Below are 18,342 nucleotides of genomic sequence, written 5' to 3'. Positions count from 1 at the left end.
GGAATGTGTTAATACTAGACTGTATTCAAAAGCTACCCTGCCTTTCACAAACGATAGCAGATCAACCACGTGGCTTGTCGTCATCATCATCACGTGGACATTTATAGCGGAAGCCAAATAACCCTTAAACGCGTGCGAATATTCTAGCCGGCTCCTGGAAGCTCCCACCCCTCCCCCGCCCTCCCCTAGGTCGATTCAGCCTTAAACGAGTATCTGGTGTGGTTGTGCGCTGGACGGCATCAGCATTGGGGAGACAAAGGCGGCCGGGCGTGGTGTTGGTTATCTACCCCTGTACCAGGGCCTTCGTAGGTGCTCCCAAACAGCGCCGTACATAGCCAACCAAGCTGATCTATGGGCCTCTATAGTTCTCTGTGGGTGTTTATGGGTCTGGGTGTCTGTGGGTCTCTGTGGGTCTCTATAGATCTGGGTGTCTGTGGATCTCTGTGGGTCTCTATGGGTCTGGGTGTCTGTGGGTCTCTGTGGGTCTCTATGGGTCTCTATGGATCTGGGTGTCTGTGGGTCTCTGTGGGTCTCTATAGATCTGGGTGTCTGTGGATCTCTGTGTGTCTCTATGGGTCTGGGTGTCTGTGGGTCTCTGTGGGTCTCTATGGGTCTCTATGGGTCTGGGTGTCTGTGGGTCTCTGTGGGTCTCTATGGGTCTGGGTGTCTGTGGGTCTCTGTGGGTCTCTATGGGTCTGGGTGTCTGTGGGTCTCTGTAGGTTTCCATGGATCTGGGTGTCTGTGGGTCTCTATGGGTCTCTATAGATCTGGGTGTCTGTGGATCTCTGTGGGTCTCTATGGGTCTGGGTGTCTGTGGGTCTCTGTGGGTCTCTATGGGTCTGGATGTCTGTGGGTCTCTGTAGGTTTCCATGGATCTGGGTGTCTGTGGGTCTCTGTGGGTCTCTATAGGTCTGGGTGTCTGTGGGTCTCTGTGTGTGTATGTTAAACTTCTTTCGCACCGTACGTATCCCCCGTGTAGCCTGTAACAGACTGTTGGGTCACGTGACGCACTTCAACCAATCTGGGGGCGTACATGTTTCGGAGGGGCGCACCTCTGGTTGGCTGCTAGCTCGCGGTCACGTGATGCACTTCAACCAATCCGGGGGCGTTAATCACAGTCACAGAAGGACATATCTGGGCTATTATATACGTGTATAATTGTTCTGTCTACGTGACTTTACAGAAAGACCCAAAGAATATGAATCCCTTCTTGATTTGAAGCTTTCGTGACTGCAGGAATCCATACTCTCTGCTTCTTTCGGTAAAGTCACGTGGGTAGAAAAAGTAATAAAATAAAATAAATGACGACGTTTCGGGCGCAACACAAGCGTCCATCTTCCGGTGGGAAGGGGCACTTGTGTTGCGCCCGAAACATCGAGATTAATTTCATTTGACACTCTACGTGACTTTACCGAAAGAACCAAAAAGTATGGATTCCTGCAGTCACGAAAGCTTCAAATCATAATCGTAGATCACGACGTTTCGATCGCAACAACAAGCGACCGCCTTCAGGTGAGAGAATCAGACTTTATATTGACCCGAGAAGGGCGGGGGGGGGGGGAGGTTGCCGCATCGGGCAGCGATTGTGAATGTTGAACAGCCCTGTTCACTTCCATCTCCCGTCACGTGGTCGGGCTCGGCCCCTGGTCACGCCCCCCTTCTCGATCCTTCGCGAAGAGTTTAGGCCCATATCACGTGGTCTGGCTCACCCCCTTCTGGGGAGCCCCCGTGGTGCCCCCTCGTGCGGTCACGTGCTCTCTCGCGGGTTCGCCCAGACTGTCGTGTCCTGAGCCGACCTCCGTGACTTCCGGAATCTGCCCTCTAGTGAGCCCTTGTGGAAAGCGCACTCGCTGTCGCCATGGAGCGGCCCATTGATGTCATCGTTTTCATTTTCAAGTTTCATGTATTAGGTGTAGCCCTGTGAGCCATTCGACTCTTGAATCGGGTGCAACCGCAACAAACAAAAACATGAACAAGAAAACATCTCAAAGTGCAAACAGAAAATCCACGAAAAGACAGCAAAATATTGCAGAAAAAGCACCGTACACCAACGTTGTGTGCAAAAATCCCAGTGGGATCGTAGATTTTCCGCCCAATGAAACCACTTCACCCCCCGGATTACAATTCGTGCAAAGATCCCCCGTGTAGCCTTCACAGACTGTTGGGGCAAGTGCTGTTAGCGAGTAGCAGCGCCTATGAAGGCCGGGCGCTATGGCACACGAGAGGGTGGGTGGCCAGCACCACGCCCCGGCCACCACCCATCGGAGCTCCACGTGGATACATTTCCTCAATTAGGCCCCGGCGTTCCGACGACGGACATGCGGCGGTAGAGGGATAGGCCCTGGTGATGATGGGTACTCACTTTCTCTCTCTACCCCCCCCCCCCCGAACACTACCCCACACAACCCACACAAAGACACCTCCCCGTATAGCCTGAACAGACTGGTTGGGTCAAGTGCTGTTAGCGAGCACCTATGAAGGTCGGTACGGCACACGAGGGGGTGGCCAGCACTACGGCCCGGCCGCCTTTGTCTCCCCCAGTGGCGATGTTTACACACCGCACCAGGTACTCATTTGAGGCTGAGTCCACCTAGGGGAGGCCCAGGACCGGTTCAGATAATCGTCACTGATTTTGGCCATGAGCGGGAATTGAACCCGGGTCGCCAGGTTCGTAGCGCAGCGTAGCGCTAACCGCTGCACCACCGCTCCCCACTATGAATGCACACACACACACACGCACACATCTCTCTCTCTGCATGTGTGATGGGCAAGTGTTGACACTCGTGTCGGAGGATTAAGGATGCGGGAAGAAGTCAAGACTTCCTCGAGGCGCGTCCACGCACGCATACGTGCATACCTCCGTAATCCACTTATTTTTACATTCGCTACTTATCTCCGGTCTGTTACCAACGCTCCCACAGCCGACGCGAGTAATTTTAGCTTCGCCATCCCACCACGCACGGGCGCACGCACACACGGCCTCGATCGAATGGTTCCGATCCCCCAACGAGTCTCCCATTACTGTGGTTGGCGAGGCTACGGTGCGAAAAAAGTTCAACGCACATACACTACACTGTACACTACAATATACACTACACTATACACTACACTATACACTACACGCTACACTATGCACTACTTTCTACAATATACACTACACTATACACTACACTATACACTACACGCTACACTATACAATACTTTATACAATATACACTACACTATACACTACACGCTACACTATACACTACACGCTACACTATACACTACTTTCTACTTTCTACAATACACTATACACTACACTATACACTACACAATGGATTGTGTAGTATACAATGCATTATGTAGTATACAATGCATTGTAGCGTAGGATGCATTGTGTAACGCGTAATGGATTGTGTAGTGTTCGATGCATTGCGTAGCGTGCGATGCGTTATGTAGCATTCAATGCATTGTGTAGCGTGCAATGCATTGTGTAGCGTTCAATGCATTGTGTAGCGTGCGATGGCCAGCCAAAAGCCACCACCACGCTGATTCATGCCACCATCACCGCCACTCTGCCGTGAAAACTCCATCGCTCTTCCCTTTTCATCACTCGCACGTCCCCTCGGTTGTGCACAACCACCCCCTCCCTCCCCACCTCCCCACCTCCCCCCTTTCTCCACTCCCTCCCTCCCCTCCCCTCCCACTCTCCCCACCTCCCTCCCTCCTTTTTTAAATCCTTTATATTAAGTTCACTTGCTTGCTTGCTTGCGCGCTTACGACCGTGCAAATCTTTCGGTCGTTTTTTTAACCCACTTCCCGTGATCCAATCGAGCTGACTTTTTGCACACAGACTCGTTGTGCGTGACAATTTATTTTAGTGAAAATTTTTTTCCAAAATTTTCCACTTTTTAGGAAAAAAAATATTTCATATTTAATTTAAAATACCAATGTGATAAAAATGAAGCTCTTACTCAAGAAAAACAGAAATGAATAATAAAATGAAACCGATGCCACGCATATAAAGGATTTATAGTGAAAAACTTTATTTTTACGGGTTAATTTTTTTAACGATCAGACGAGAAAGATGCTCGTTCTGTCGGCACTTTACTTCGTTCATCATGTCGTTTTTTTTTGTATTTTTTTTGTTTGCTTATGTGCTCCCTTTTTTAATCAAATATATAACGCGGGTTTCCCGTGTAACATTAGTCACATTGTGTGTTACTGTGTTCATAGACACCAACAAGAAACACAAATCACCCTCAAAAACCCATCACCAGATCCCCTGCTGCTGCGCTACCAGCACCATAGAGGCGAAGGCACCTGCCTGACCTCCCTCCCCTCCCCTCCCTCCCCTCCCTCCCTCCCAGGCACTCCATATCTCAACTCCGTCTCTTAGGGGCGAGGCGAGAGGCGGGCGGGGAGGCGACGCGGGGGAGGAGGGAGAGGATAAAAGGGCGCTCGGGAAGGAGCCCGCGCGAGACACAGCGAGACGGAGCCGCGGTGTGAAAGCGCGTGACGTCACAGGTAAAAAAACACACGCGTCACTGCGACTCGCGACCACGTGCTCGTTGCACGCGGCGATCACGTGTTCGTTGCACGCGGCGACCACGTGCTCGAAGCACGCGTGCTTGTGCGCATGCGCCTATTCGTAGGAAATATATGGCGCACGTGCGCGAAATTTTGTACGTATGAATGCGTTTTGAATGTGTGTGCATGTATCTGCACGTGTGCATATGCGTGCATGTACCTGTGTGTGTTGTACTTATATGTGTGTGTGTGTATAGTGTACGTGTGTGTATATGCATTACTATGTATACACGTATGTACGTGTGTATATGCGTGTGTCTTTATGTGTGTGTGCTATGTAGTGTAGCGGTTAGCACTACGCTGCGCTACGAACTTGGCGACCCAGGTTCGATTCCCGCTCACGGCCAACACCGGTGGCGATTATCTGAACCGGTCCTGGTTCTCCCCTAGGTCGACTCAGCCTCAAATAAGTACATGGTACGGTGTGTAAACGTCGCCACTAGGGAGACAAAGGCGTCCGGGCGTTGTTTTACCCACCTCATGTGCCGTGCCGGCCTTCAGAGGTGTTTGCTAACAGCACTTGCCCCTACAGTTTGTTCAGGCTGTAGGGGGGATCTTTGTCTTTTTATATATGGCGTGTGTATATGTGTACATATGTGGTTGTGTTTATCTGTGTGTATATTTGAGTAGTGAGGAGCGGTAGTGTAGCGGTCAGCGCACTGCGCTACGAACCCTGCGACCTGAGTTAGATTCCCAGTCACAGCCAACACCGGTGACGATTATTTGAACCGGCCCTGGGCCTCCCCTAGGTCGATCCAGCCTCAAAATGAGTACTTGGTGCGGCACTGAGGATACAAAGGCGGCCGGGCGTGGTGTTGGCCACCCACCCCCTCGTGTGCTGTGCCGGCCTTCATAGGTGCTGCTACTCGCTAACAGCACTTGCCCCTACAGTCCGTTTAAAGGCTATACGGGGGGATATTTGTCTATAGAATCCACGTGTTTTAAACGACATCGTGAGTACATGCTTGTGTGTGTGTGTATCCTGCTCGCAATATGCATGCACACTGCTTGCTGGCTGTGTGTGTGTGCGTACAAATATCAGTGAGCATTCTATCGGGGGTCGGAAAATTAAATAACCAAACCCCCCCTCCCCCTGAATATTTAAAGAGCGGGCAATGCACCGTGGTGGTGAATGCGAGGGGACGGTGGTGGTCCCTCAATAAATAACGGTCACGAAGCCATTCCCATGGTGAACTGGACTCCCATTGAAAATTGGACTCCCATGGTAAAACTGGACTCACATGATAATCTGGACTCCCATTGAAAATTGGACTCCCATGGTAAAACTGGACTCCCATGGTAAAACTGGACTCACATGGTAATCTGGACTCCCATTGAAATTGGACTCCCATGGTAAAACTGGACTCACATGGTAAAACTTAACTCCCATGATAAACTGGACTTCCATGGAAAAACTGGACTCCCATGGTAAACTGGACTTCCATGGAAAAACTTGACTCCCATGGTAAACTGGACTTCCATGGAAAAACTTGACTCCCATGGTAAACTGGACTTCCATGGAAAAACTGGATTCCCATGGTAAACTGGAATTCCATGGAAAAACTTGACTCCCATGGTAAACTGGACTTCCATGGAAAAACTTGACTCCCATGGTAAACTGGACTTCCATGGAAAAACTGGACTCCCATGGTAAACTGGACTTCCATGGAAAAACTGGACTCCCCCCTCAGGATCCGCAGGTTTGCCGACCCCTGCGCTAAATGGATGCTGTGCATTTGCACACACACAACACACACATAAACAACACACACACACACAACACACACATAAACAACACACACACATACACAACACATACAAGACAAAGATCCCCCGTATAGCCTTAACAGACTGTTGGGGCAAGTGCTGTTAGCGAGCAGCACCTATGAAGGCCGGAACGGCACACGAGGGGGTGGGTGGCCAGCACCACGCCCGACCGCCTTTGTCTCCCCAGTGGCGATGTTTACACACCGCACCAGGTATTCATTCGAGGTTGAGTCGATCTAGGGGAGACCCAGGACCAGTTCAAATAATCCTCACTGGTGTTGGTGGCCGTGAGCGGGAATCGAACTTGGGTCGCCATGTTCATAGCGCAGCGTAGCGCTAATTGCTACAGCAAGTGCTGTTAGTGAGCACACATGCACAGAAGCACACACACACATACAGCATATACAACACACACACACCTCTTCTTGGTTCTTTCGGTAAAGTCACGTAGAAGGGAAGTAATAAAATAAAAAAAAGCGTCTGACGCTGTCTCCCCGACAGACCTGGTCTTCACCTGAGGACGGCTGCTTGTGTTGTGGCCGAAACGTCGTGAGAATGATTTTATTAAGTTTTATTTTTATTATTTTATTACTTCCCTTCTACGTGACGACTTTACCGAAAGAACCGAGAAGATGAATCCCTGTAGTCACGAAAGCTTTAAATCGAAATTTACACACACACGTGTTACGGATGCACGTATTGCCCACGTGCGCATAGCCTTCTGCGTGTCGCGTGCGTGCCACGTGTCGTTGCGACGGCCATCGCCTTGAGCCGCTGGACAGGTCAACACGACCCTGACCCTAACCTTCACCTCCGACTCCCGTAACCGCAGCGACTCGAGAGTAATCCACCGATAATCCTGCTTCGTTATCGACACCACGCATCTCGCGTAGCCCCACGGGGAGGGTAAATGACGAGGAAAAAAGAACGTGTGCTCTCCAGATTTAGAAATGTTTTACGAATCTCGAGGGATGTTCCCTTAATATCCTCATAGCAGCAGCAGTGGCTTTTTAGGCTCAAGCCATCGAAGGAAGACGGTCGGCCTCCGCATAATTGCGTGGCGCTTTCGGATTCGCTGCTTCGGCGGCCGTCTGGAACGCTCTTCCCCTTCCGATATTAGGAAGCTGCTCGGAGCTGTCCGCTTTTAAGTCATCATTCTAGGCCAGCGGTTCTTAACCTTTACTGCAGCCTTGCACCCCTTTGCTTCTCAATGGTTAAAACAAATTAAAATGTTAATACATACGTAGAGGGTTTGATGAAACAAAGAAAGTTGTTACTTACGTGTCCCCTGCTTAATTTGTGTTTTGATTATTTACCTTCTAAAAACAAATCTGGCCATGTCTCGTACCTCCAGAAAGGACATCTCGCAGCCCCAGGGAGTGTTGTCTTTCCACCCGCACCTCTAATTAGCACAGTTGGCTACGTACAGTGCGAAAGGAGGTCGACAAACATATATATCAGCAGCATCATCATTAGCATCTGAATTAGTACCAGCGCCACCAGAGCAATAATCAAGTAATAGAGAAGTTTTTTGGGTTACATCGTATAAATATCAACGTTGCATTAAACGCGCCATCACCACCCTACACAGCAAAGATTTGTCACGTAAACAAAACGTGGCCAATTAGTTACTAGTTCAGCATTAACCGGTTGTGTGTTGGAGAGTAAACCCACTACAACGTTTACAATTCCAGTACCGTGACGTTTCGCTGCTAATTACAACAACAACAAGCAGCATCATCAGGCCATAGACAGAACTGTGACAAACCTTACGAATTCGGCTGCATCGGGTGGCTGCGGGTCTAACGACACGTTTATATTTACGCGATCTAAGCCCCCCCAAAAAACTAAAACCTCTATTATGGACAACATTGGTCGGCAAAGCCCTACTACGTTTTGACCTCAACAACCTTTCTAGAAACATTCTCAATCGCCGCTCCACCAAAAGCTTTGAATGTTAAATTAAATACAAACCACCACTGGACTGGCAGATGCCTCAGAGTTGACCACTAAGATCCCACTAAGAACAACATCAACAACAACACCCCCCCCCCCTAACAACCTTCAGAGACGTCGTCATTCATTTATATTCACGTTCAACGGGAGACATTAATTCACGTCGCCCTGCTACAACGAGCCACTTGAATTTATTTTACGAGTCCACGTGGACCCCTCTCAATAACACCACCACCACCACCTCCCCCCCCCAAAGAAAAAGAAAACTCAACGCGTCCGCCGATAAATCGGCACTGTGAGGCGACGTTCCCGGCGAATGTGACTTCTTCATGGCACACGTGCTGCGAACGTTGCTGCCAACATGTCATGCGAAATGGCCACTGCCCTGGAACGTCGCCTGTTTTATATATTTATATTTCCTTCTCCTCCTATTTTAAGACCACGCGTGCACGCACGAGCGCGCGGCTTTTGACGAATGTGTCGAGTTGAGTCTTCTTTTGCGTCGATTGTGCGGTTCAGGCAGCGAGGTCACCAAACAAACGTTGTCAATGAAACGTGAGCCGAGTAGCCGCGGCCACAGCGGTGGTTAACATCGCATACCTGTCAACCCATACGGTTTACCTGTATTCTTGTACAGGGAAATTTAGTAGAATTGTTTTGTGTTTCTCCCTTGCGATGGGACTTTGTAGGATGAACGTTGAGATTTGTGAGGGGCACGGGGTGACCAGTGAGGTCTGAATTGGTCTGTAATAAGGCACTGATAAGGGGTTGACAGGTATGACCTCGGCACTCGTAACAGAAGTCGAGATATACAGCAGTTGATGAGAGTAAGTTACGAAAAAAAGTTATACAAATGCAGAAACACTTACCCTGTGTTTCTATAGGGGGCGGCGTGACGTCATCAAGATGGCGGCGGATGGATCGGACTTCCGTTACTGTGTGTGCCTATTCAAACGCTTTAACGGTTCACACTTTAACATTCATATACGACAACACGTAGATACACCGGGCAGTCAAAACATTTGACATTAAACTAATTACCCCCCCCCCCCCCTCCTATTGTGTGTGTTTAAATATATAAAAGAGGCGATTGGTCTCCATGGGGTTCTCACCTGGTTCAGAAGGTGCTAAACAAGTAGGATTGGGTAGTATACTCTTTGGTTCTTTTGGTAAAGTCACGTAGGTATAAAATACAATAAATCACGACGTTTTTGGGCGCAACACAAGCGTCCGTCCCACCTGATGAGCAAAGAGTATGGATTCCTGCAGTCACGAAAGCTTCAAATCAAGATTGATTGGGTAGTAGTTAAGACGAGACGGATCTCTGTAATGGCTGCACTAATGTCTCCGGTAAGACGTGAGAAGATAAGGACAGAAGAAGGTTACGAGTGGTGGTGCCCATATGAGAACGAGCGAAAGTCTAATTAGATGGTCAGGTCAAGTTGGTCAGAGTTAGTGGTATCCATCTAAGACGACCTGAAACTAAACTCAAACTAAACGATTTATTTTTATTTTACCAGGTGGGTACAAGGTCCACTACTGAGCTGCTATGTATCTTGTTTTCAGAAGCGACCTGGCAAATGATAGCCCAACGAAGCGGCATATCATCATCATAATCACGTGGAAATTTATAGCAGCAGCCAAATACTCTAAACGCGTAAGGTTGATTCTAAATGTGGAGGGGAATAACCGGAGAACCTGAATACAAATCCACGTGACCACGGGGAGAACAAGCAAACTCCAAATATACAAAATCAAAATCTTTATTAATAGTGGAGGAATCCGATGAGCGAAACAGCTCTTTTCACACATGTCCAGGTAGGGACACGGGGTTTGAACGTCCCAACAGCAAACAGTACAAACACATGATAGCAGTGCAAAGTACAAGAAAGGTAAACAAATCACCCAAACAGAAACAAATACAACGAAACCATCCCCATCCTACCAGGCAAATCCCACTGAGGTATGAACTTATTTTTCAGAAGCGACCTGACAAGCAGGCGTCAGGGTCGGGATCGAACCCACGACCACCTGTATACCAGGCGAGGTAGTTATCTCCTAGCCTACCGTGGCACCTCTTAACCCGATCATACTTTAAAGCAGTAGTTCCTAACCAGGACCGCAGCCTTGCACCCCTATGGTTCTCAATCGTAAAAACACAGTGTAATGTTAATGCATATAGGGTTCAATGCAACTAAGTTGCACTTACGTGGCCCGCGCTTAATTTGTGTTTTGATGATTTACCTTTAAAAAAAGATCTGGCCATGTCTCGCACCCCCCCCCCCCCCCACCAGAAAGGGGGGGGGGAGTGCGAGATGCACTCCTAGGTTAAGAAGAAGAACCACTGCTCTAAATGATGCGCACATCTGATTCATTATCCAAACGTTTTGGCTGCCCCTTTTGTAGAAGCACGTCTATGTGAGAGCTGCAATGACCCCCCCCCCACCTCTCTCCCCGTTCCCGCCTCGTCTACGTGTCGTTTGACGTTGCCTTGATAAATAACCGCACGAGTTTTTTCTGTTGTTTGTTTGTTGTTTGTAATCGAGAATTAACACATTTTATAAGGCGGGGCGGGGGGGGAGATTTGGCCCCGTTTAAAATCACGCTATGAGTCGCGGCAAAACTTTCAATAACTAAACTCGTGCTCTATTTGTTGTAGGTTACCGATAAGCACGGTTGGTTACGTACGGTGCGAAATATACATTGTCATTTTTTAAAATTGAGGATCAGTCAAACGCACCGAAAAATAATCCCCAACCTCCACTCCAAAAGATCCTAAGACAATGGATTTGGTTTGATAAACACTATCAGTGACGTTTCATCGGCCGTAAAACTCTTTTTCCGTAATGTTTCGTGACTAGTCGGTTGTTGCAGCTCTGATTTACTAATATGTCATCATTCATGGGACCCTTTTGCCAGTATCAAAGTATGAAAAATAAGAACAGGGTTTACCCTTTTTGGCAATAAAACGGGTGTTAAGATGTTAAAACAACAAATAGATATATTTCACGTGAATATAGTACTACATTAACCACACAAAGTAATTGTGGTGAACATACTTTGATGACTTATGCATTGTCCTCGAAACTGATGTAGGCCAATCAGTTGGCTTATATCTCGTGTAGGCCAATTCGTTTCGAGGACAATGCATATGTTATCAGAGCCATGGTTGCATGTTCACCACAAGTCCTGTGTGTGGTTAATGCAGACTTGATTCCTTGCAAAAAGGTTTCATATATTTGGTGTTTGAACGTCTTAACACAACTCCTGTTTTATTGCCATCGAGGGTAAAACCTATTCTTATTTTTCATAATGCCATCATTCGTTTCCATGACTTGCATGCACACACATGCACATACATACGTACGTACACACGTAACATAATCGACACCGGTGTCCACATAGTAATTCACATGCACACTCAATACCTGTCTATGTGGCCTAGGTATGGAATCTAAGGTTACCCCTTCCCTTCGGATATTATGGTCAATTCACTGAAAGTGAGAGCCTATCTCTCCCCCTAAATGTAGGTGACGATTCGTCACAGCTCAGCTTTAAATGTACGCCAATTAGTCTCTCTGTCAATCCACTGCTGCTCAAAGACCATACTTTACGCAGGGAGCGGTGGCGCAGCAGTTAGCTCCAAAATCCGAGTTCGTTTGCCGCTCGCGACAAGCAGTGAATATTTGAACCGGTCTGGCCTCGACTAATTTTTTAACTATTTCAAATTTGTATTTGACCAGATGAGGCCCTATAGAGCTACTAAGTAGCTCTTTTTTCAGAGGCGACCTGGTCATTACAAATTATAGTAGCTGATCGAAGGTGGCTTACCATCATCATCATCACGTGAACATTTACATCAGCAGCAAAATAACTCTGAACGCATGACGTTGATTCCAAACGTGGAGGGGGAAAAAAACCGAGGTCGACTCAGTCTTAAACGAGAACCTCGTTTGGTTTGTAAAGCATCAGCTTTAAAGGAATGAAAATTATTCTTAGAAAGTAATGAGTTCTTCCTTGCAACAAAAAAAAGCCTCAACAACACAAAAGGGTCCTCTTCTGACCCGCATTGAGTAAAGGGGCACACCCGGCAGGGCCTTTTGCACATTGCACTTGGACTTAAGTGACACGTGCTGCGCACACGTGGCGCCGTGCGACGCCATTGTTTGAACCGTAGGTGACGTCATCAAGATGGCGTCGGAACGCTACGACTGCCACTACTGCAAGGAGTCTCTGCTGGGCAAGAAGTACGTGCTGCGCGAGGAGAACCCGTATTGCGTGCGCTGCTACGAGACGCTCTACACCCACGCCTGCGAGAGCTGCAAGCAGCCAATTGGCTGCGACTCGAAGGTAAAATCAAAGGCTACCCACGTGTTTTCGGGGGAGGGGGCGGTGCTCAACTGGGACACATTGAGGGCGGCCATGTGGTGGCTAGGAGATGTTAACTACCTCGCCTGGTATGCAGGAAGTCGTGGGTTCGACCCCGACCCTGACGCTTTCTGCTGTATATTTGGAGTTTGCGTGTCTCTCTCTCTCCCCGGGCGTCGCGTGGATTTTTCTCCTGGTACCTCCGGTTTTCCCCTCCACATTGAGAATCAACGTCATGCGTTTAGAGTAATATGGCTGCTGCTATACATTTCACGTGATGATGATAAGCAACTTCGTTGAGCTATCAGTTTGGAAGGCCAGGTCACTTCTGAAATAGAGCTACATAGCTCAGTGGGCCTTACCTCGTAAAAGAAAAATTGTTTATAGTTTACAGAAAGCATGTAGGCTTTCGCGACCAATGTAATTCATTGGTCGCGAAAGCCTGGGTTAGGTCATGTAATTATAAATATGTCGTTAAACTCGCCACACGGTCATTTAGTAAGGTTTGCCACGTTAACAAAACGTGCCGATTCGTTACTACTTAAGCACACACCGGTTGTGTACCACAATATTTACAATTGGAGTACTGTGACGTTTCGCTGGTGATTACAAGCAAAATCATCAGGCGATCCGAGTTCGATTCCCGCTCACGGCCACCACCAGTGACGATTATCTGAATCGGTCCTCTGGGCCTCCTCCCCTAGGTCTGCTCAGCCTCAAATGAGTACCTGGTGCGGCGTCTAAACAGTCCTTACTTACAACTCCTATCATTTTTCATTGCTGGAGGGGTTGCCCCCCCTACCTGAAAATCTTGGCTCCGCCATTGAACACAACCATTCGGGGCGAGGCTGTGGCGAGATGCTAACTTCCACCCACCCACCACCCTCCACCAAACCCACCACCACCCACCCACCACTCACTCACCCACCAACCCCACCACTCACCCTCCACCCACGACCCACCACCCACCTCCACCCCCCCCATCCTCCATCCACCCCCCAACCCACCACCACCTACCACTCAACCACCCACCCACCCCTCACCACTCACTCACTCTCCACCCTCCACCACCCAACCATTACCCACCCTGGACAGGACCTGTCGTACAAGGACCGCCACTGGCACGAGGGATGCTTCAAGTGTGCCTCCTGCGAGCGCTCTCTCGCCGATAAAGCGTTCAGCGCACGCGATGAGAAGCTCCTCTGCACCGAATGCCACGCCAACCAATACTCGGCCAAGTGCGCCGCCTGCAACAAGCCCGTGCTGCCCGGTGCGTGAGTGTGTACGTGTGTGTGTACGTGTGTGTGTGTACGTGTGTATGTGTGCACGTGTGTGTGCAGTGTACGTGTGGGGAGCGGTAGTGTAGCAGTTAGCGCACTGTGTTACGAACCAGGCACCCCAAGTTCAATTCCCGTTCAGGAATATGCATACCTGTCACCCCTTATCAGTGCCCTACCTTATTACAGACTAATTCTGAACTTATTGGTCACCCCGTGCCCTTATAAATCTCAACGTTCATCTTACAAAGTCCCATCACAAGGGGAGAAAGACAATTTGTTTATTTTATGCCCGTATTGAAACGGATGTATGCCGTATGGACCTAAAAACTCAATTTCCTCTGTACGAGAATACGGGCTAAACCTTATGGGGTTGACAGATATGAAAAACGATCCTACAGCGTTGGGGGAAGGCAGCAGGGGAGAGACACGTGGGGTGGTTAAGCTAATCTATTCAACTAACTCTTTTCGCAATAATAGGTTGTACCCTTTCTGGCAGTAAAACAGGCGTTAAGATTTTAAAACACCAAACAGAAACCTTTGGCAAGGAATCATTTTGATACTGGCAAAGGACATCCCATGATAAACTCTTTCTTTTAATCTTAGTATCAACGTCGACCGCCAATCCTTTATTGCTCACAACCCCTTAACCACCACCACCCCCTCCATCGACCTCCCCTCCGAACCCCCAACCAGTGCCGGATTATCCTCGTGGAAAAAGTATCTACAAATGCTACGGGCCCCGCACTTTCAAGGGCCCCGCGCTAAACGCTTTCAAGCTATTTATTCCGGTTCAGTAATTCTGCACTTGCTCTATTGCTAGTAGTACTATACCGCATTCAACTTTTATGAACGATTGGGTGTTTAAGTTATTATCTGGCTGTATAACAAATGAAAAAATACAATAACTTTACTGTGCAAGTTAAAAATGTGTTGTAATATTAAGTGTTTATTATTATTATTTAGGGCGCCTTTATAACAAATGCTACGGGTCCCGCACTAGCTTAACTCGGCACTGCTCCCCAACCCGGTAGGCACGCGCAAGATGGAGTTCCGCGGCAGCAGCTGGCACGAGACGTGCTTCGGGTGCGCCCGATGCCAGCAGCCGATCGGCAGCAAGAGCTTTGTGCCGCGCGAGAAGGATCAGTACTGCGTGCCGTGCTACGAGAAGCAGTTCGCTCAGCACTGCACCCTCTGCAAGAAGGTGGGCGGGGAGGGGGGAGGAGATTGGGGGGGTGGGCGGGACGGGAGGGCGTCGCTTAGCAACGTAGTTGAGCGGCATAAAATAAAATGGCCGCCGCCACTCACACTTCCTGTTCAAAATTCTGAAAAGTCGACTTTGTATTCGCGGGTTTGTGGGTCTTGGTAAATGAATGGGGTGGGGGGAAGGGGGTTATAACGGTGTAAACTACTGGACGTCTGCGAAAAAGAGCTTCATAGCTCATCGGATTTTGGCATTATAAATACAGATTCTCATTTATGAAATCTGGGTTTGTATACAAGGTTTGTGGTTCATGGGAATGGCGTATTAATGGTGAAAAGTCCACTTAATATTGGAGGGTTTGTGTTTCATGGTAAATGAATGGGGGGATATCAACGGTGTAAACCACTGGTTGTTCGTAAAAAATAGCTTTATAGCTGATTGGATTTCTCGAGTATAATTACTGAGTTTGAAAGGCGGGTTTGTATACAAGGTTTGAGGTTCATGCGAATGGCGTATTAATGGTGTAAAATACTGGACATCTGGCTAGGTATATGTTAACTATCTCCTCGCAATGGTTTGCAGGAGGTTCATGGGTTCGATCCTGGCCCTGATGCCTGCTTTATATTTGGAGTTTGCATCTCTCCCCGTGGTCGCGTGGAATCTTCTCCGGGTCTTTCGGTTTTTTTTCCCCTCCACATTTGGAATCAACGTCACGCATTTAGAGTATTTGTCTGCTGCTAGAAATGTCCACGTGATGACGATATGCCGCTTCGTTGAGCTATCACTTGTGATCGCCAGGTCACTTCGGAAAAGAACCACATAGCAGTTGAGTGGGGCCTTACCTGGTAAAGTAAAAAGAGAGTTTAGTTCAATAGTTTCAGCTTAATCACCCTATGTGTCTCTCCCCTGCTCTCCTTTCCCGATGCTGTCGGGGTCGTTTTTCATACCTGTCAAACCATACGGTTTACCCGTATTCTTGTACAGGGAAATTGAATTTCCATACGGCATACAGCCATTTCAATACGGCCAAATTTTTTTTTTTTGCCTATTTGTTTGTGTTTCTCCCTTATGGGACTTTGTAGGACGAACGCTGAGATTTATAAGGAGCACGGGGTGACCAATAAGGTCTGAATTGGTCTGTAATAAGGTAGGGTACTGATAAGGTATGGATTTCATCCTTCCCCCCCCCTCCCCAGGCCATCACAGCGGGTGGCGTGACGTACCGTGACGGGCCGTGGCACCGCGAGTGCCTCGTGTGCACCTCGTGCAAGCGCGCCCTGGCGGGCCAGCGCTTCACGTCGCGTGACGACTTCCCCTACTGCCTCGAGTGCTTCTCGGGACTCTACGCCAAGCGCTGCGTCGCCTGCGCCAGCCCCATCAGCGGTGAGGCGACGAGAGGGCCCTGCCCTGCCCGCTCACCAACACAGGCCCGCTCGCTCACCCCGCCGACCCACTCACCAACACCACCCCGTTCGCTCACCCCGCCGACCCGCTCACCAACACCGCCCCACTCGCTCACCCCGCCGACCCGCTCACCAACACCGCCCCGCTCGCTCACCCCACCGACCCACTCACCAACACCATCCCGCTCGCTCACCCCGCCGACCCGCTCACCAACACCACTCCGCTCGCTCACCTCACCAATCCAGCTCACCAACACCACCCCACTCGCACACCCCACCGACCCACTCACCAACACCGCCCCGCTCACATTTGCCAGCTTGCATGCCCCATGCACCCACTCATCAGAATTCAGAATATTTGTTTATATTGAAGGAGGAATCCAAAGAGTTATAAAGCTCTTTGTTCGCAGATCTCCAGTAGGGGCACAGAATAAGAACGTTACAACATCAAACGGTACAAAAACACGGTCATTACACCCGGCATCGTCATGTTTCGTTCCTAAAATAGAAGGATAGAGGGAACAAAACATGAGGATTTCTCCATGTCTGCCACCTGACACTCTCCCCCAACCACCCACCCATCCTCCCCCTCTGACTCTCCACCCCTCTCTCCCTTTGCGCGTGTCACTACCGCGCGGTGTCAGGTCTGGGCGGTGCCAAGTACATCTCGTTCGAGGAGCGGCAGTGGCACGACGACTGCTTCACGTGCAAGCGCTGCGCCGTGTCGCTGGTGGGTCGCGGCTTCCTGACCGAGCGCGACGACATCCTGTGCCCCGACTGCGGCCGCGACCTCTGAACTCCAAAATAGCCCCCCCAGCCCCCCCTAGCACCCCACACACCCCCACACCATCGCCACCACCGCCCCGGGATCGAGTCCACGACCTCCTGTATACCGGGCGAGGTAGTTAACATCTACCCAGCTACCGTGTCGCGACAAGACCCACGACACCCTCCCATGTCTGTGGGTCTCGGTGTTGAACTTCTTTCGTACATAGCCAACCGTGCTAATCTGTGTGGGCCTCTGTGGGTCTCTAAAGAGGGAGGGAGGGGGGGCTGCATGACCGATGGGTATCGTCACCACAAATATACACACACACAGACTCACACAGCCACACACAGCCACACATAGACACACACACAGACACACACACAGACTCACACACACACAGACTCACACAGCCACACACAGAAACATAGACACACACACAGACTGACACAGACACACACAGATTCACACACAGACAGATACACACACACAGACACGCACACACAGACACACACATACACGCACCCCGTGGAACACTGCAGACGGGTTATGAGAAGCGGGGGACAAGGCGGGGGGGGATAGAAGGATGGGGGTACGGACTCACTACCCTCCCCAAAGCGGCTTCCGATCCAACATTAGGTGTACGAGAGTGTCTCCTCCACTAGCCCCCCAGCCTCAATCCCCGGGGGGGGGGGGGTTTCGGGCGGGAGTGATGATGTTGTTGTTGTTGGGATAACGTGGCGCGTTATATATTCTCTCTCTCTCTTTGCATGAGCATAAAAGAAGGCATGCCTCTGTGAAAACCCCAAGAACAAGCCCCGCTTGCGACGCGCGCGTGTGTGCGTGTGGATTTTGTGGAGTGAACAAAAAAGAAACTAGCTTTGGGTGAATAAATTTTGGAAAGTGTTGTGGTCGCATTGTGTCTCGGTACAAGTTGCGTGTGTGTGTAGGTGTGTGGGGCATTTGGCGGAGCCAGGAGATCGAATCTTTACCCTCGGGGCTCCTCCAGAAACAAAAAAAAAACCACTA

The 18,342-nt window shown here is 49.5% G+C and overlaps 1 protein-coding gene across 3 annotated transcripts; it reads left to right on the top strand.

Moving 5' to 3' along the window:
- The first annotated feature begins 4,332 nt into the window (after positions 1-4,332).
- LOC133360555 (four and a half LIM domains protein 2-like) lies at positions 4,333-18,220 on the top strand. Of its 3 annotated transcripts, none has more exons than XM_061579348.1 (7): positions 4,451-4,509; positions 9,180-9,232; positions 12,473-12,645; positions 13,759-13,933; positions 14,975-15,144; positions 16,341-16,527; positions 17,192-18,220. In XM_061579348.1, the coding sequence occupies exons 2-7, from the start codon at positions 9,202-9,204 to the stop codon at positions 17,341-17,343; spliced, it is 888 nt and encodes a 295-aa protein (XP_061435332.1). In that variant the 5' UTR covers positions 4,451-4,509; positions 9,180-9,201; the 3' UTR covers positions 17,344-18,220. The 3 variants fall into 3 exon arrangements, with proteins under 3 accessions (XP_061435335.1, XP_061435332.1, XP_061435334.1); XM_061579350.1 differs by lacking the exon at positions 4,451-4,509 and adding an exon at positions 10,278-10,342; XM_061579351.1 differs by lacking the exon at positions 9,180-9,232 and having other exon boundaries at positions 4,333-4,509.
- The last annotated feature ends 122 nt before the right edge of the window (positions 18,221-18,342 follow it).

The sequence above is a fragment of the Lethenteron reissneri genome, chromosome 69 (assembly GCF_015708825.2).
Source record: "Lethenteron reissneri isolate LAM-NWPU_2019-01 chromosome 69, ASM1570882v1, whole genome shotgun sequence".
Classification (NCBI taxonomy): domain Eukaryota; kingdom Metazoa; phylum Chordata; class Hyperoartia; order Petromyzontiformes; family Petromyzontidae; genus Lethenteron; species Lethenteron reissneri.
This window is presented reverse-complemented; position numbering and strand designations above follow the sequence as displayed.

What these genes read in the sequence shown, in the direction of transcription:
- LOC133360555 (XM_061579348.1), top strand. Translation starts at nt 9,202, where the DNA reads ATGGCGGCGGATGGATCGGACTTCCGTTACT. An exon ending in CAACAAGCCCGTGCTGCCCG is followed by an intron (nt 13,934 to 14,974) that starts GTGCGTGAGTGT and finishes CCAACCCGGTAG; the next exon opens with GCACGCGCAAGATGGAGTTC. An exon ending in ACTGCACCCTCTGCAAGAAG is followed by an intron (nt 15,145 to 16,340) that starts GTGGGCGGGGAG and finishes CCCCCTCCCCAG; the next exon opens with GCCATCACAGCGGGTGGCGT.